The sequence below is a fragment of the Elephas maximus genome, chromosome 2 (assembly GCF_024166365.1).
Source record: "Elephas maximus indicus isolate mEleMax1 chromosome 2, mEleMax1 primary haplotype, whole genome shotgun sequence".
In the NCBI taxonomy this organism is placed as follows: domain Eukaryota; kingdom Metazoa; phylum Chordata; class Mammalia; order Proboscidea; family Elephantidae; genus Elephas; species Elephas maximus.
The window spans coordinates 197832305-197851416 of NC_064820.1; the positions used below are offsets into that span (position 1 = coordinate 197832305).

General features: G+C 54.5%; 1 protein-coding gene across 3 annotated transcripts in view; it reads right to left on the reverse strand.

The window, feature by feature from the left end:
• The window catches only part of DBN1 (drebrin 1), a 38856-nt gene that overhangs the window by 2924 nt on the left and 16820 nt on the right, over positions 1–19112 (reverse strand). Inside the window, exons 1-11 of one of the 3 annotated variants that reach the window (XM_049874413.1) lie at positions 11059–11361; positions 6438–6493; positions 5681–5793; positions 5475–5549; positions 5214–5360; positions 4993–5070; positions 4581–4732; positions 4413–4476; positions 1309–1368; positions 1100–1223; positions 180–317 (exon numbers count right to left, since the gene is read on the reverse strand). In XM_049874413.1, coding sequence (XP_049730370.1) covers positions 180–317; positions 1100–1223; positions 1309–1368; positions 4413–4476; positions 4581–4732; positions 4993–5070; positions 5214–5360; positions 5475–5549; positions 5681–5793; positions 6438–6493; positions 11059–11144 — 1093 coding nt within the window. In that variant the 5' untranslated portion in view covers positions 11145–11361. Of the gene's footprint in view, positions 1–179; positions 318–1099; positions 1224–1308; positions 1369–4412; positions 4477–4580; positions 4733–4992; positions 5071–5213; positions 5361–5474; positions 5550–5680; positions 5794–6437; positions 6494–11058; positions 11362–19112 lie in introns of those variants that run through there. The other 2 variants (XM_049874411.1, XM_049874412.1) reach the window with 2 other exon arrangements.

Below are 19112 nucleotides of genomic sequence, written 5' to 3' on the forward strand. Positions count from 1 at the left end.
CCAGGCCCCTGGGGGCCAGCGCCCCTGCAGGGCCAGGGGAAAGAGGCAGGCAGTACCTGCTCTAGGAACAAACTCCAGACATCAGCGGTCAGGCTAGGGCGGGGGAGCGAGGGCAGAGGGGGCTGCTGGGAAGCGGGGCCCTCCTTACCCCCCCGCCGAGGCCTGGGGCTGCTACCTACATGGGAGGGAGGAAGAGAGGTTTGGGGTGCGGTGACAGGTGATATAGGGAAAGGGAGTCCGTGGAGGGGAGGAGGAGGAAGAGGAGGAGGAGGAAGGCCCACTGTCCGATGCCTTTATGAAAGGGCAGTACGGACGACCTGCCGAGAGAGACAGACAGAGAAAGAGACAGAGGACAAGAGAGGGTCAGTCTCCCCTACCCTGTGCAGAGATCTCACCCGCCACCCCCAGTGCTGGCCCTGGATGTCCAAGCTGCCCACATCCAAGGCACACATTCATTCAAGCTGGGCCACAGCCTTAAGCGTCAGCCGACTCCTGCCAGCACCAGCCGCACAGCAATGAGCCTGCCACACACAGCCAGCCTCTCTGAGCAGCTGATAAGCTGACAGCCTGCCCCCCAACCCCAGACACCAGCAGAGGGCTCACACACAGCAGCAGGTGCCAACACACTGGGACCAACAGACAGGGAGGGGAAGGATGCTGGAGCAGGAGGCAGAAGCTGTGTAGTGAGAAGCTGAACAGGGAGCCATGGTGCAGGCCCAGGCTGCTCTGACTCAGGGTCAGGGTCAGGGTCAGCCCACCGCACATGCACCCACCAGCCTTCCAGGCCAGACCTAGCTCAACCCTAGCAGGGCCACTCCCTGCTTCCTTCTTTGTGGCCAGTGGGGTGCCTCAGCCCACGCCAGAGCTGCCCACCTGGCACCACCCACTGAACAGCCAAGGCCCAACATCAACTTGCTCTGAGCCTGTCTCAGGGCCCTGCCACCTGGGAAGTGGTGGATGGAAGCACATTTGATGGGCCTCCTTGGCCTTCTCCAAGGGGTCCTTGGGCAAGGCTTCCCTTCCAAGAAACAGTCCCAAAGAGGCTCAGGGCCCAAACCTAAGGAGTGGGGGGCGGGGCAGAGCAGGGGGCTGGGACTACCTGTCCGGTGGTTAAAGGGCGAGGGCACATCACAGCTGCCTGTGGAGGCTGATGCGACTCGTTCCTGCTGCTTGAAGAACTCGCGAGGGTTGTCGGGCCGCTGGGCAATGATGGCCGCTGCCTCCTGGGGGCACGAGGCTAGGGGTCAGGGCCTGGCCAGGCTGAGGTAGCCCTGCCCACTGCCCCTGCTCCATCCTCCTGTATCTTACCTCCACTTCAGATTCTGACTTCTTCATCTGGGTCTCTTCCTCCTCATCCTGCTGATCACCCTGGAAACCAAACAGAGTCCTGGGCACTCCACCCCCACAGGGATCTTCTTACAGCTCCCAGGTTCCTTCCATGGCAGGAAGGGCCTTAGCGGTGGCACCTCTGGTCCCCACACCACTGTCACACAGCCTCTCTCCACTCACTGGCCAAGCCCTAGACACCCAGCTGGCTCAGCATCTCCTGTTCCCTCACACAATCTTTTGCCACTCAGGCCCCCAGGAGCTCTCCTTCCTTGTGTCTACTTTTCTCAGACCTCCCCCGCCAGTGCCTGCCCACCACACTCCCATCAGCACTGCCTGGACTTGGGCATCCAGGCAGAGGCTCCCTCACCAGCTCCTACCTCCCTACTCTCCCCATCTAGTCTATTCTCTATAGTCCCAGAAGAAACTTTCAAAACGCAGATCAGATCGTGATTTTTCCTAGCTTAAAATCCCTCCAGAGCTTCCCATGAGCCACAGCAAGCAGTTCTGAAGATGCCCACAGACGGTGTATTGTTTTTAAAAAAACACTAATCAGTTGCCACCGCTTCAAAATCTGGAAGTTTCACACTGAAACCTGGATCTGGACCCATCTTGAAATGCCAGCTCTGGCAACACTGGTCCACATTCTCCCAAGGCAGCTGTAGGCCAGAACCACGCTGCAGCTGCCCCTCACCTGGGCATGTGCTGTCCAGCTTGCTGCAGTCCCCACCACTCCCCACTCTACTGTACCTGCCTAGTCACTCACTTGTCCTGAGACTGTAATCCCTCAGGTGGTCAGAGCCCCTCGCTGATCTGGCCCCATTCCCTCTCTAAACCCCAACCTTCACTCGCCCCCTACCCCTGCCATGAGGCATAGACAAAGTCATCAGCCGTGAAGCAGTCAGTTCCTGGAACATGCAGCGTCCCTCCTCCATGCCATGGCATGAGAGATGAGTCTCTCTCCCTGCCCAGTGCTGACCCCACCCCCAGATATGACTCCTCCCACTTCCAGCCCCAGCTTGGGCACTGTCTCCTCAGGGAAAAGCACCCTGGCACAATCAGGTCATTCTCTTCTCTAGGTCCCCAACAGGTGTTTCTGGCATACACTACAAAGTACACTGTATCATAATTTCCTGTTTCTGGGGTCATCTCCCCCATGCCCCCATGAATGACATAGGATATGGACTTAGGTCTGTGTGTGAGTGGCCAGCATAAGGGTCAAGTTGTTTCATGTTTGCTCAATCGAACTCACTATACCAAAAACTTCTTCATCAGCGCCCCCTGCTGCTCATGCGGCAAACTGGGCAGAAAAGACTGGAGTGGGCAGAGAAAAAGCTCTAGGTGAGGTAGTGAACGAGCCAGGCTGCTTTGTTTTTGAACACAGAACCCAGATAGAACTTAAAACACTGGTCAAGGTGCATAAAGGGAATGATGTTCAAAGTATCACCCTGCAAGAGGGTTCTCACCTACAATAACTTTGTATGTCCTCCAGAATGAAGTCTAAATGCCTCCCCTGACCCTGCTCTCCCTTCCAATGGGCTTCCCCCTGCTCCTCAGCCGACTGGGCTCCAGTCAGGCCAGACTCACTGCCTATTCATAAAAGAACGGCCAAGCCCTTGCTTGTTCTCTGCCCCCTAGTGTAATCTTCCTAGGTTCCTCTGTCTAGTTCAAAAATAAAGACCACAGGCAGTTTATCACAAAGGCTTTAACTACCAACAGTGTGAATAACATAGAACAAATTAGAGCTGTGCGTAGGAGAGAGGGATCAATACTCTATCCATGAAGGCCAAAGGCATTGCTGGGCCTGAGCATCTTCAGATACATGGGAGCTCCCTGGCAGCCCAGACAAAAAGGGAGCCAAGATAAGGGATATAAATAAATCTTGTTTTAAATGGAAAGAAAAAGAATAGCTCTTTAAACTAAGAGAAAGCATTTCGTGGTGCTAAGTTCCAAAGTTTCTCATATGGGACCTTCCTTAGGAGTAGCCTGAAGTTGTACAGCCATCACACTGACCTGCCAGCACATCCACTGTCGCTGTCACATGAGCCACACATGAAGGACCAGATGAGGCTATAATGATGCAAGCTCCTTAAGGCTTTGCCAAAAATACTGATAACTGGTGAAAATAAGCAATCAGTTCAGGGGGCTCACTATATGATTCCCTCTTCACGTGTGCGTGTGCCATCTTCAGCCCAATTTCCCATAAAAATAAGCTTTTTCAAAAAGACCTTGCCCATCTTGTTCTCACTGGCACATGGCAGGTGGCACATGGCAAGTGTGTGTTGAATGAATGACTGAGGCAAGAGTTGATCAACCAGCTGCCCTTCGGCTCCATCTCACCCTGGCAGTTGATGTGATCAGAGCCACCTATGACAGACAGCACTTGGTAATGCTGGTGCCTGCAGAGCTGTCTTATTCTGGATGTGACCCTGGACCTCCCGTGAGTCCCCAGGGCCCAACATCTGCCAATTATAATCCCAATCCAGGCCTCCCTTCCTGAATGGCACCATGCTCAGCCCTGAATAACCCTAGCTATTTCTGAAATGCAAAATTCAGTTCAAACCACAGAGATGTGACCCCTCTGTGATTTCCAAAATGCCAATCCTCAGGAGCTATGGGCTGTTCCCAGTGTTTGGCGATTCGGCGGCACCCCTGGAACAAGGAGACACACTTGCATAGAGACACTCAAAGAACAGGTCCAGCCCATTCATTCACATGACTCCACACCACTCTTGTGTGGTGGCTGGGCCTTCTCAGTGCAGGAGCAAAGTCTGATTTACCCCGAGCCCCAGAGGCCCCACTGAGGAGGGACCGGGGTGCCTTGCAGGGAGTGCCTGGGTTAAGGGCATTTTCTCTTCCAATCTAGAGGATAAGCTTCTCCAAAGAGGTCTCTATCCACAGCCAGAAGCCAGAGCCCCACATGATCAGGCACCTGGCCTGACCCTCCAAGGCGCCCCCCAGGCCTGTGCAGAGGTCTCCAGGGCACCCAGCACTGTTCCCAAGCCCTGATCTCCCCCATGAGGCCCAGGCACAGGGAGCCTCATCTCTGCCTGACTAGGAGCTGGGAGCCTTGGCTCAGAACTTACAAAGATCGACTGCTCCTTCAACCGCCTCTTGGCCTCTTCTGCTTCTAGAGTCTGCTGTTTCCTCCTGGAACAAGAAGCCAACAGGTGCCCTCAGGGCAGGCACGCGGGGCACCCAGGTCAGATTGCCGGGGCACCCAGGTCAGACTGCCGGGGCAGGCGGGGCTGCACCTGTGTTCTTCAATCTGCTGCTCCCGCTCCCGGTAGCGTCGCTCCCGCTCCTCCTGCTCCTGCCGTTCCTGCTCCATCCGCTCCTGCTCAAACCTGAGCCTCTCATCCAGGGCCTTCTTCCTCTCCTCCTCCTTCCTCAGCTCCTCCTCCTTCTGCAACCCCCACACCAAGGAAGTGCAGGCCTGAGCTGGGGAGCCCGGCCCTGCATCCCATCCCAAACCCATGACTAGGGAGGTACCAGTTCTGAGAATTCTGGGGATGGGTCCTATGCAACAAAGCCAAAAGGCTTTCTCTCTTTGAGACAGAGGAGTATGTGGTCTGGAGCACACTGCTAAAACGAGGAGCTGGGTGACAGGTTCCAGGGGGTCAGGGAAGGGCAGCTCAGCCTGAAGGCCAGGGTTGGGGTCCACACCTTGGCCTGCTCCCAGAACTGCTCACGGTTAATTCGCTTCATTTCCACAGCTGCGTCTGTCTTCTGATAGGTGGTGCCCTGTAGAGTCAAGTTACAGGGCATAAGCACAGAGAGCAGGCTGGTGCTTTGGGAACCCCCATAAATAAGGGCACTATGGGGAACAAGGGAGGGCCAGACACAGGGGCCCAGGGCAGGGCCAGCCAGAGCAGGCCCACACTGACCACAGGCTCAGTGTTCTCATCTTCCCGCAGCCGCAGACGGTGTAGCACTGGGCTGGAGAGCCGCGCCAGACCGTTGGAGAGCCGCTGCCCGATGGCGCCTGCATCTATGTCTTCCACACTGCTGGCATTCACGATTACGTCGACGCCCTTTGGCAAGAAGGCAGCGTTCAGGCAGCACTGTGGCCCCCGTTACCACCCCAGCATACCGACCCCGCCCTGGGTGGCTGTCCCTGTCCCCATGGGGCCTGGCTCCACGCACACCTGGAAGAACTCAGCCACTTTAGCCACATGGCTGGCACAAGCGCACTTTCGGGCATCAGGCACGTCTTCGCCGACCTGCAAGATACCCAGTGAAGAGGGGTCGGGAGACGGGGCAGCAGGTGAAGCCCCCAGGCCATCCTCCCCAGGGCCGGAGGGAGTCTCTCCCAGAGTCAGTGGGTGCCCCTCCCCAGCCTACAGCTGCATACCCAGTTGATGAGCACGTATTTTGGCAGAGCAGCCTGGGAGTCCTTGACGCTGCAGAAGCCATACATCACCTTCTGGTTCTCGAAGTGCCCCGAGAGCTCCTGCAAGCCCCCTTCTGGGGGAGTCAGGAGGGTGTCAGGACTCCTGTTTCCTAAACCCATACCCCCTCCTCCGTGAAGGGCCTGAACCCCACAGGAGAGAATTCTCCCAGGCTCAGCGGCCTCCCCCCCAGGGGCTTTCTGGCTTCTAAGCCGTGGAAGCCCCATAGTTTTGTAGGAGTGAGGGGATGGCAGGCAGGGTCTAGCTTTGTCTTTGAACCTTCTGGAGCTGATCTGGCGTAGGACTAAGAAGTGTTTGCTTGCTCTAGCCCTTTTCTCGCATCATTCCCTCCTCACACATCATGTATCTGAGGTGCTGGTGCCCAACCCCAACAGTGTGAAAGAAGCCTTGGTGTGAAATGGTGAGTGGGGCTGCCCATGCCTCCTAGGCCCTTTCCTTCTAACTGTGTGGCTTTGGGCAAGTCTCTTTTTCTCTCTGAAAGTGCTCTGGTCTCCTCCTCAGTCACTCAATAGGGAAAACAAGGCTCCCTCCCTCCCCACCCAATGGGGATAACAGGGATGACTGGAAGAAGGACACTGCCAGATAAGTGTGGGGCTGTCAGATGCAGGCAGGAGGGCGGCCCAGAGCCAGGCGGGTGGGGAAGAAAATAAGTGGAGGAGGGGGCGGAAAGAAAGGCAAAGGAATGGCTGGAATTCTTACCTCCTGACGCTGCAAGCTTGAGGTCATCGGAGCCATCCTCATATGTGTACAGAGCCCTGGGGAGAGGGAGGGGCGGCTGGAAGAACTTTCAGAGCCCCAGTTGCCAATTTTGGGTGGAGATGGCTCTGGGGAGGGGTAAGCGGAGGAAAGTGGAGGGGCCAGGCCAGGAGCTGGTTCCAGACCAGCTGGGGCAGCATCATCATGACAATAGGGCTGGGCACCGGGTTCTGACGGTTCTGACGGTTCTGACGGAGCCCAGCAGGGGGTGGACTGTGAGCCCAGTGGAGGGAGGCTTAGGGCCTAGGTCAGGTGGGGAGTAGGGGATGGGGCAGAAATCGCTGCCACCGCCTGCTTGAGGTCAGCGCCTCCAATCCAGTGCGTCCGGGCCCTGGCTCCAGCTGCCTTCCACAGAGCAGAGTGGTGTGCAATGGAGCTTCCAAGGCTACTGTTCCTTGGTTACCTTGGTTACTGTTCCCTGACTACCGAGCTCCTCAGCCCCCATTGGCCAACACTAGGAGCCTACCTGGCACGTGCCTTGGTACCCGCCCCCCCTGCAAGGAAGGAGGGGGAGGACAGAACCTGGTGCTCTAACAGCTCTGGGCATCCCCCAGTAACCATGGCAACTCGGCAATTGGCACACTAGCGGCCCACCCGAGTGCATTCTCCTTGAACACAAAGGACCCCAGGGACCAGCCCTCAGCCTCCAACTCCTCCTCTCAGAAATGGGGATGAGGTCACCTCTGTCACTCTTGCCCAGACTCTGGCCCTGGGATGGCTGCGCTCTCCCAGCCTTCCAACCCTGAGGCTGCCTCCACCCTAGCCAAGGCCCTGGCCTCCTGGGACTGCCAGCCTTTCCGCCCTAGCTTAGCCACAAAGCTGAGCCAGCATTCATGCCCCACCCTCCTCCTCCCAAGCTTTTTCTGCCCTGGCTTGTTCTCCCCAGGTGGCTGGGGCACAGCATCCATTTCACTGAAGGGAATGCAGAGGTGCCTCCCATCTGCTCACAGTGGGAGGAGAGGCCTGGGGCGAGAAGAAGGAATGGCTTTGTTTCTGCAGTTCAGAAGGGCTGGACCCTTCCCCACGCTACCATTTCCCCAATGCTGCAGCAGGAGATGGGGGTGGGGGTGAGGCAGGAGCTCCAGGGAGATGGACAAGAGGAGGGGAGGGGAGAGGGGAGGGAGACACAGGCAGAAAGGAAGAAGAGAGAATAAAACAAGTGAAAGGGAAGAAGTATGACAAGGAAGTGAAGAGGAAAGGGAGGAAGGAGGGAGAATCTGTCCCATGAGATCAGCACAGGTTGCTGCCAGGGCCAAATGGCCCCCCAACCCCTCCCCTTCCCAGGTCCCTCCCTCCCAAGAGGGACACAGGTGGGCTGTGGGGCTGAGTTCCTTGTCCAACTGTTGCCCTCACCGAGTCCTGGCAGCTGCTTTCCCGCACAGCTGTCCCACCACCTGTCCTCTGCCCTGACCCACCACTGGGAACAAAGGGCCCTCAGAAAGCAGAGTCTGCCCCTTTCCAACCCACAGATGAGAAACTGAGGCAGAACCGGAGGATCCTGGCTCCCAAACGCTGCTCTAAGCATCATACTTCCTTGGGAGGTGGTATCCGGACCTCTCCAAGGCTGATGGCCCCTGCTCCTCCCAGGAAGGCGTGCCCTGCCCCAGGCCCCTAAATCCTCAACCCCTTCCAAGCCCCCCTCGCCCATTCACACACCTTTTCTGCTACAGCCACATCCCTCCCCTGTCTGAATCCACACCTAAATTCAACCCCTTCCCTGGCCTCCTGTACATACTACACACTTGGGTCACATTGGGTGGCACCCTCATATCTCCCACCCCCAGTCTTTGCATTTGGAGTGCCCTTCACATGGAAGGCCAGACCTGGTTCTGAACCCCCACCGCCACTGTGGAAACCCTTCGGGGGGGGGCCATGGCAGCTCCCCAGGAAGCCTTGCTCTGTCAGCCTCTCCAGAGTACTTCCCAGACCCCACCAGGGATTTAGAGGCATCTGAACCCATCCCAGACCCCACAATTGCATAAGACACATCCATCCTGGGGGGTGGGAGCTGGTGAACCCCACAGGGAATCAGAATCTACACGTTTCACCAGCTCTGGACCCTGGAGACACTGCCCAGATGGTAATCTTCATGGGGGCAGAACCTGTAACTCTATGAATCAACACATACAGCTCTGGGTCCCAGGGCCCAGCACAGAGCAGCACCGGTAGGTATCTGTGATATTGACACAAACTCTTAGAAACCACCTAGGCCAGAGAACCTGGACTAGGGTGAGGAGTGAGCTGGAGTGAGCAGGTCCAGGGCAATCCTGAGGTCAGCTGGGACTGGAGGGCTGAGTCTAGTCACACACGCAGAATGTCTGAGCTAGAAAGGCCTTAGGTTTCCCAGATATGGTTGAGCCCAATCCCTTCCTTCGATTTCACAGGTGCACAGAGAATCAGAGGGGGCAGGGACTTGTATACAGTCATGACAACACTGGCCTTTCCCACATGATCTGATCTCCCTGGCCCCTGTTCCTACGTCAGGGCTCAGTGGTCCATTTCAGAAGCCTTGCCCCATGAAGCCAGGTGAGGGAGGGCAGTGTCAATCCCCTTCGGCAGGCAACAGTTTTACTGAAGACATCTCTTTCCTGGCCTCTGAGATCAGGTCTGCCCTGAGTCTTGAGACCACTGACCCTTGGCTTGTGGTTGAGCACGAAGTGGGAGAGGGACACACTCCTGCCCTGCTCCCCCTCTCCCCAGGATACAGCCCTCACACTTTTTTTCAAAATGTTAGCTAGGCCCTTGGGACTGAACACACGTGTGTATATGTGAGGAAGGGTGTGTGCATCTGTGTGTGTGTGTCCCACACACAGCCCAGATGGGGGGTGATGCACGCCAATGATGAATAAATCACTGTGGCCATATGGGTGTTGCTGGGTGGTGGGAGCCAGGCAGGCCTCTGCTGAGCAGGATGTGGGGCAGCAGTGGTTGTGTGGTCCCCGCGCAGGGCTGTTGGAGCTCTGCTTCTGGGGGTTAGGGGAAAATGGGGTGGGTGGTGGTAGACAAGGTTCCCCAGACTGGATGGCATGAGGGGTGCTCTGAAGTGGGCTGTGTCACTTCCCAGGCAGGGATTAACAGGCAGGGCCCACAACTTAGGGCCAGCTCTTCCACCAGGCCAAGCAGGCCCCTTGCCCTGAACTCCTCCCATGACCTCAGCCCCCAGGGGCAGGCTGGGACAATGGGTGGGCCTCCTGTCTGCTTAGCCTCTCCTGTGGCTGACCTGCAGGACACAGAGCTTGTCTCCCTCGTCCATTCCTCCAGGCCTGGCCGCCCGCCAGTGCTGCAATGCTGTGGCATCGACGCCTGGCCATTTCGTCCCCTCCTCCAGCCCCCCAGGTCAGTGGCCCTATCTGGCTGCCCTCTCATCTTGAGGGTGAGGCCAGCCCAAGTGGGGCCACTCAGGCCTGTGCTCACTCTGTTCCTCAGTTTCCTTGGGGAGAGGAAGCTGTCTTCTGCCTGACAGCATGAAGAGAGGCAGGGAACAGAATGGGCACCTGCCCCAGGAAGAGTATTCTGGGGGGCTGTTTCCTGGATGGGGAAGTGTGGAATCCCTTGGCTTTTTGGCCACTCTGGGGACTCCAGCCCCAGAGCTGGTGGTCCATCCCCTCCCCCGGCTCAGGGGCACGATAACAGCTGGGGGAGGGGGAGAGCAGCAGCCCAGACCCTCCCCCACTGGGAGAGGAGTGCCCCTAGCTGCCGTGGGCAAATGGTCTAACTAACGGGACCAAGTGAAAGGGGCCCACCTCCGTACATTTGCGCCTGAAGGCTTTCTCCCAGGTACCCCAGCTGGCCCCATAGACAGGCAGTTCCTGTCCCCTTGGCGTCCCCCAGCTCAGCTGCCTTGTCCCTGCAATCCCGTCCAGGTCGGGGGAGACGACGGCTCACTCTTGCCTCCTCCGTGACCCGGGAGGGGAAAAGGAGTCACTTCGAGCTTGCCATGTGGCAAAGAACGCCCTTCCATCACCTCCCAGCCCAGAGTGGAGGGGAGGGCGGGGGCGGGCAACGACAAGCGGCCCCCGGTGGGCGGGGCGCCCCAGCCCCCGGCCCGCTCCGCTCCTCCCCCGCCCGAGCTTTCCTTTGTGCTGCGGCCGGGCAAGCTGGGCCGGGCAGGCTGCGCTGACTCCGCTACCTTGGTCCCCGCCCCGTCCCCGCCAGCTCCAAGGTGGAGAAGGTGCCCTTGGCCGCCCCGCGCACACCTGTCCCCCGGGTCCGGGGGGAGGGTAGGGACTGGGGATGGGCTCCCGTAGGGCCATGCGGCCCCGGGCCACACATCTGGACCCTGCGTGCATCCGGCCCGTGTCCGGTCACCGCTCCCACCGCCTGCCTGGGGCCACTCGGGGCGCTCGGGGCCCAGCAGTGCCCCGCCTGGCCCGCCCGGCCCGCCCGGCCCCTCCCCCCGGCGCGCACAAAGGCAGCCCCTCCCTGGCCCTCCCGGTCCGATGCACCATTTCGGGGTCTCCCCCTCCCTTCCCGGCTGTCGGCGGCGGGCCGGCTGGGAACAAAGGCGCGGCGGCGGCGGCGGCGCGGGGACAAAGGGGCCGGGGGGCGGGGGCGGGGGGCTCACCAGTCGGCCGCGCTTTCCTCCCGAATCACCTCCTCGTACGCGGCCAGCAGCTCTAGGCGGTGGCCGCTGAAGCTGACGCCGGCCATGCTGCGGGCCGGACCTAGGCCGAACGGACAGACGCACAGACGGATGGACGGACAGAGAGGGAGGGAGGGAAAGAGGGAGTAGCCGCCGCCGCTGCCGCCTAGGAGCCTCTGCAGCGTTGCAAGCCGAGCGAACCAGTGGCCGGGGGAGGGGAACCGGCCGGCGGGGGGCGGGGGGCGCTGGCTCCGCCCGGCTAGGCTCCCTCCGCTCACTCGGTCCTAGCGCCGCCCCGGCCCGCCCAGGGGGAGGCCCGCCCCCCCTTCCCGGCCTGCCCCGGGCGCCCCCACGCCCCTCACCGCGGGCGGTGCCGGGTCGCTTCAACCAGGCGGGCGGCGGCGCGCGCAGCCCCAGTAGTCTAACTTGCCCCTCGGGTTCCCAGTTGCGCCCTTCCTCGTTCAGAACCCTCCTCTACCCTATCCCCAACCTGGGTGCTTACCCTGCTCCCCAAACCCAGTCCCGCAGCCCCAGCATCTAATCAAGATTCCACTCTCCAACCCCCATCCAGCCCCAACTCCAATTTCTAGTCCCACTCCCAAATCCACTTCATTCCAGTCCGGTCCCAGCCCCACCCTATTCCTGTGCTTCATAGGTTATCCCAACCTCACCCCATCCCTGGTCCATCCCAGCCCATTTTAAACAATTTCCGTCTCAAATCTCAACTCCAACCTAGTTCATATACCTGCTCCACTCCTGCTGGTCTCCAGCCCATCACCACCTCTGAAAAGTCCATGCCTAATCCATCCCCATCACTGTCCACTGCTACCTGCATTCCAATCCCATTTCTGTCTTAGCTCCAGCCCATTTTCAATCCCTTGCTTGGCATACCCCCACCTCTCCATTCACCACACCCCATATCCAGCTGCACCCTTCTCTCTCCAACCTACCCTAGTCCCATCCTGAACCCAGTTCCCACCCACACCCCTCCATGCCTGTGGGACCATGTTCTCTCAGGCCATTCCCAGCCCCAACCTCAGCTCATTACCCCCACCATCCCCAGCCTCTTCCTCCATTCACATCCACCCCTGTCCTGAGCTCTCTCTTCCTTACTGGCTGCCTCCTGTGCCTCTTCAGATGGCACCAGCCTAGGAAATCCTTTGCTTTATCTCCCAAGCCTCAGGCCTCCCAAAGGAATCCCAAATTGAGTTCAAGAAGCAGCATCTAACTCAGACTCCCAGGGCAGGGCTCCTCCAAGGACACACCAGGGCCAGCCTCCTGGCACCTTAATTTCCCAAAGCTCTGAGCATGGAAGAGGCTGAGGCCCCAGAGAGGTCCCCTGCAGGGGCGTGGCCACCACTGCCAGGGCCTCTTGGTACATCTCTGTCCTTGCTAGGAGACCCTTAGAACTCTTCACAGCTGTCAGAATCCTTTCCCACCACCTGCAAAACCTCCCAACCCCATCTTTCTAGGGGACAGTGACAGACCCAAGCAAACCTTACTTGCCCCAGAGCTAAGAGGAGAGCAAAGACATGGGACTGGTCCAATCTGGGAGGTGGAGGAGGAGGTGGCACCAGCTGGGCCTCAGAGTTAGGTAATCGGCCATGTCACCAGCACCGAGAGGGAGAACAGTGTGTGTGTTTTTCTCCAGCAGTGGTTCCTACTGCTTGGGAGTAGGAGGAACTCTTAAAACTCAAAACATTTTACAGACCCTTGTGTAGAGAACGGAACCCTGGTAGCACGGTGGTTAAGAGCTCAGCTGCTAACCAGAGGTCGGCAGTTTGAGTCCACCAGCCACTGGAAGCCCTGTAGGGCAGTTCTACTCTGTCCGTTAGAGTTGCTATGAGTTGGAATTGACTGGATGGCAATGGGTTTTGGTTTTGGTATAGAGAACACTTGGCGCCCACTGTGTCCGTGGGGCCCTCTCCCTGGCAGTTTCTCCATGGCCCCCACTGGGGATGAGGCCCAGGCAGGGTCAGACCCAGGCCCTGTGCCCTAGACCCACTGGCCAGTAGGAAACCAGGTGCAATGGGAAGCACCGAGACAGCGGAGTGGATGATGCAGGGTGGGGGAGGGAAGGAGAAAGGAGCCAGGAGAAGCATGTGCTTCATTCAGCTTTCTCCCATCATTAGACAGGAAGAGGATGATTCTGGGGTGGGAGGAGAAGACCCCACAGCACTGCTGAGGGGGGCATCTGGGAAGGCTAGGCAGAGGACACCTCTGGCCTCAGCCCCTTTCTGCTTCCTTGGAGTTGTCCTAGCTCAGAACACCTCCCACTTCCCTCTCCTGGGGCCCCTCCCCAGCCTCCTGCTCATTCTACTTCACATCCAAAAAAACAGAAGCCAGCCGACTTGCACACTTCTTTCCTCAAATTCCAGCCACCTGCAAATTCTCCTCAACCACACCCACTCTCACCTCTTGCCATCTATTTTTTGAAATAAACTTTTTATTTTAGAACAGTTTTAAATTTGCAGAAAAATTGCAAAGAGAGTGCAGAGAGTTGCCACCCAGTTTTCCCTATTATCAACTTGTCCATTTTCAGGAGAGCAAGAGAGTTCCCTGCTCCCATGCCTGAGAGCCCACTCCTGGTCTTTCCGCCCTTGTCCCTTGCACATGACCTTCCTCCTATCATTTGTCAACTGTACTGTTTTCCCTGGCACTGCTCTGGCCAAGGTCACTAAAGAATCAGTTGCCATTAAGTTGATTCTGACTCATGACAACCCATGAGCATCAGAGTAAAACTGAGGTTCATAGGGTTTTCAATGGCTGTGATCTTTCTGAAGTAGATCGGCTGGCCCTTCTTCTGACACACCTCTGGGTCTCTGGGTGGATTTGAACTGCCAACCTTCTGTTAGTAGCTAAGCATGTTAACCGTTTGCAGTACCCAGGGACTGGCTAGGGTCAGTAGTGACCCAAAAGTTGCCAAATTCAGTGGACCTGTCATAGCCCTCAGTTTCTTTGAATGACGGGAGCAGGGTTACCACTACTGGCTCTCCCTCTTCTGCGAAACTGCTACTGTTGTTGTTGTTGTAAGGTGCCATCGAGTCAGTTCCGACTCATAGCGATCCTATGCACAACAGAATGAAACGCTGCCCTGTCCTGCGCCATCCTTACAATGGCTGTTATGGTTGAGCTCATTGTTGCAGCCACTGAGTCAGTCCTCCTCGTTGAGGGTCTTCCTCTTTTCCACTGATCTTCTACTTTGCCAGGCATGATGTCTTTCTCTAGGGACTGATCCCTTCTGACAACATGTCCAAAGTATGTAAGGTGTACTCTCACCATCCTTGCTTCTAAGGAGCATTCTGATTGTACTTCCTCCAAGACAAATTTGTTTGTTCTTTTGGCAGTCCATGGTATATTCAATATTCTTCACCAACACCACAATTCAAAGGCGTCAATTCTTCTTTGATCTTCCTTATTTATTGTCGAGCTTTCACATGCGTATGATGCGATTGAAAATACCATGGCTTGGGTCAGGTGCACCTTAGTCTTCAAGGTAACATCTTTGCTTTTCAACACTTTAAAGGGGTTCTTTGCAGCAGATTTGCCCAATGCAATGGGTCTTTTGATTTCTTGACTGCTGCTTCCATGGCTGTTGATCGTGGATACAAGTAAAATAAAATTTTTGACAACTTCAACCTTTTCTGCTTTTATCATGATGTTGCTCATTGGTCCAGTTGTGAGGATTTTTGTTTTCTTTTTGTTGAGGTGCAATCAATACTGAAGGCTGTGGTCTTTGATCTTCATCAGTAAGTGCCTCAAGTCCTTTTCACTTTCAGCAAGCAAGGTTGTGTCATCTGCATAATGCAGGTTGTTAATGAGTCTTCCTCCAATCCTGATGCCCTGTTCTTCATATAGTCCAGCTTCTTGGATTATTTGCTCAGTATACAGATTGAATAGGTATGGTGAAAGGATACAACACTGACTCACACCTTTCTGACTTTAAACCAAACAGTATCCCATCGTTCTGTCCGAACAACCGCCTCTTGATCTATGTACAGGTTCCTCATGAGCACAATTAAGTGTTCTGGAATTCCCATTCTTCACAGTGTTATCCATAACTTCTTATGATCCACACAGTTGAATGCTTTTGGATAGTCAATAAAACGCAGGTAAACATCCTTCTGGTATTCTCTGCTTTCAGCCAGGATCCATCTGACATCAGCAATGATATCCCTGGTTCCATGTCCTCTTCTGAAACCGGCCTGAATTTCTGGCAGTTCCCTGTCGCTATATTGCTGCAGCTGTTTTTGATGACCTTCAGCAAAATTTTGTTTGTGTGTGATATTAATGATATTGTTCTATAATTTCCACATTCGGTTAGATAACCTGTCTTGGGAATAGGCATAAATACGAATCTCTTCCAGTCAGTTGGCCAGGAAGCTGTCTTCCAAATTTCTTGGCATTTTGCTGCATCCGTTTGTTGAAACATCTCACTTGATATTCCATCAATTCCTGGAGCCTTATTTTTCGCCAATGCCTTCAGCCTGGACTTCTTCCTTCAGTACCATCGGTTCCTAATCATATGCTACCTCTTGAAATGATTGAACATTGACCAGTTCTTTTTGGTATAATGACTCTGTGTATTCCTTCTATCTTCGTTTGATGCTTCCTATGTCATTTAATATTGTCCCCATAGAATTCTTCACCACTGCAACTCGAGGCTTGAATTTTTTCTTCAGTTCTCTCAGCTTGAGAAACACCAAGTGTGTTTTTCTCTTTTGGTTTTCTATCTCCAGTTCTTTGCACATGTCATTATACTACTTTACTTTGTCTTCTTGATCCACCCTTTAAAATCTTCTGTTCAGTTCTTTTACTTTGTCATTTCTTCCTTTTGCTTTAGCTGCTCGATGTTCAAGAGCAAGTTTCAGAGTCTCCTCTGACATCCATTTTGGTCTTGTCTTTCTTTCCTGTCTTTTCAATAACCTCTTGCTTTCTTCATGTATGACGTCCTTGATGTCGTTCCACAGCTCATCTGGTCTTTGGTCACTAGTGTTCAATGCGTCAAGTCTATTCTTGAGATGGTCTCTAAATTCAGGTGGGATATACTCAAGGTCATATTTTGACTCTCATGGACTTGCTCTGATTTTCTTCAGTTTCAGCTTGAACTTGCAAATGAACATTTGATGGTCTGTTCCACAGTCAGCCCCTGGCCTTGTTCTGACTGATGATATTGAGCTTTTCCATCGTCTCTTTCCACAGATGTAGTCGATTTGATTCCTGTGTGTTGCATCTGGTGAGGTCCATGTGTAGAGTTGCTGTTTATGTTGGTGAAAGAAGGTATTTGCAATGAGGAAGTCGTTGGTCTTGCTAAATTCTATCATTCAATCTCCGGCATTGTTTCTATCACCAAGGCCCTGTTTTCCAACTACCGATCCTTCTTTGTTTCCAAATTTTGCATTGCAATCACCAGTAATTATCAATGCATCCTGATTGCATGTTTGATCAATTTCAGACTGCGGCAGCTGATAAAAATCTTCTATTTCTTCATCTTTTGGCCTTAGTGGTTGGTGCATAAATTTGAATAATAGTATTAACTCATCTTCCTTGTAGGCATATGGATATTATCCTATCACTGACAGCGTTGTACTTCAGGATAGATCTTGAAATGTTCTTTTTGATGATGAATGCAACACCATTCCTCTTCAAGGTATCATCCCTGGCGTAGTAGACTGTATGATTGTCCAATTCAAAAATGGCCAATAGCAGTCCATGTGAGCTCACTAATGCCTTAGGATATCGATGTTTATGAGTTCCGTTTCAGTTCTGACGATTTTCACTTTTCCTAGATTCATACCTCGTACATTCCAGGTTCTGATTAGTAATGGATGTTTGCTGCTGTTTCTTCTCATTTTGAGTTGTGCCACATCAGCAAAATGAAGGTCCTGAAAGCTTGACTCCATTTACATCATTAAGGTCGACTCTCCTTTGAGGAGGCAGCTCTTCCCCAGTGGTGTTTTGAGTGCCTTCCAACCAGCTACTGGTGATCTCCAAATCCACACACTCAAGCTCGGTGTGTTGGTGGTGGGTGCCACTTGAAAGTCCTCCCATCCAGCCTTCACAGCCACCATTCTCCTGGTACTGATTGACCTTCCGCTGCCAGACCATGAGCTCCCCCCCACACTCAGAAGCTGATCCAGTGTCTTCTGGGTTCCCAGCGTGCTGAAGGAGGAAGAGAGAAAAGCCAGGAAAGAGGGTAGCCTTCTTTATGTAGAGATCTGGATATAGAAGATGGTTGCTTGCTGTGTGACCTTGGCAAAACCACTTCCCCTCCCTTAGTTTCTTTATTGATAACATGTGAGGATAAAATGTGACTGGGTGGAGGCTTAGAAAATGGGAGCTTCCCCTTCTTCCACTCATCTCTATCCACCCTCCTCCCTCCCACCGCTGCCTTCCGTATGCAAGCTCCCCCTCACAGCTCACAGGGAAGGTTTTTCAGTCCGCCCTCAACCTGCTTCCTGAAACAACATCCTCAAAAGTGTGCCCTTGTTCTTATGCTTTTCAGCATGCATTGGACGGCTGGCACCTGGCCAGCCACTTTGACCACATTAGCTTGGCTCCTGACAAGCCTCTTAGCAGTGTGACCTCACTAGCGGTATGGCTTTAGGCTAGTTGCTTGACCTCTCTTGCCCTATCTTCATCAACTATAAAATGGGATGAAAGTGGTGGTACTTACTTCATAGGGTCAGCTTAAAGATATTTTTTACAAATATCTGTTGTGGGTGTTGTTAGTTGCCATCAAGTCACCTCTGACTCATGGCAACACCACACACAACAGAATGAAACGTTGCCCGGTCCTGCGCCATCTTCACCATTACTGGTATGCTTAAGTCAATTGTTGTGGCCACTGTGTACTTCAAGTGCCTTCCAACCTAGGGGCGCATCTTCCAGTGTTATATTGAACAATATTCTTTTGTGATCTATAGAGCTTTCATTGGCTAATTTTCGGACGTAGATTTCTGGGTCTTCCTAGTCTGTCTTACTCTGGAAGCTCTGTTGAAACCTGTTGTAAAAATGGTGTGGTGGCGGTATCTGACTTCCTCTAATTTCACAAGGGGGAAGGAGAATCAAGATCAACAGCCCAAGGCTGATTGCTATGAGTTGGAGGTCAGATATGCCTCATCTCTCTGCCATCCTTACCAATTCTGACACCAAATGTCCCTCTCATGGTAGTCTCTACTTCTCTGCTGGGTTCAATAATTCATTGCAATGACCACACAGTACTCACTGACAGTATTCATGATTATAGGGTTTATTAGCAAAGTAACAGTTACCATTCAGATTGAGGAATGCTCAGGATACAGTTCTTTCATCAGGACAGCCTCTTCTCAGCTGTGCCACAGGCAGGTTTCTCTCTGGCCCTCTGCCCTTTGGTCTGGCCTCTGCCGATAAGTGCCCAGAGGCATCCCACTCTGCCAGTAAGCCTTGGCCTGAAGGCGCTCAGCTCTAGCTCCATGGGCTGGCAAACTTAGCTCCACCAAGTGCCTGGAGGCATCCTACTCCACCAATAAGCCTCCTACCTGAAGGCGCTCAGCTTCATGGGCCGGGGAGCCACCACACTCTCTCCTGCTGGTCTCCTGGTTCTGCTGCCTCTGCTGCCTCTCTCTGTCTCCTGTGTTGCAGTCAGCCCTCTATCCGCCCCCCGCCCGCCATGTCTCTTTCTAAGCCTAGGGGATAGCACAACTGACCAGTCCTCTCATTAGGCTTCCATATACCTTATTTGCATGGTCCCACCTCCACAAGGGTGCCATGGGACATTATTAGCAAGCTGTCCAATCCCCTTGGTGGGCCACAAGCACAACATTTGCACAGTCTCACACAGTCTTTGATGGGAATCACAAAGATTATGGCTAGAAGGACCATATTAAGTAATTCACTGAACAGTACATGTCCACCATGCTGGCATTCGAAATACTAATGGCATAGCTTCCAGCATCACAGCAAACCACCACAGTCATCTCCCTGCTTCCCTTTCTAGCACACCATTTCCACATCCAGGGGCTGGGCTGGCCTGGGGTCAGTGCCAGACGCAGTTG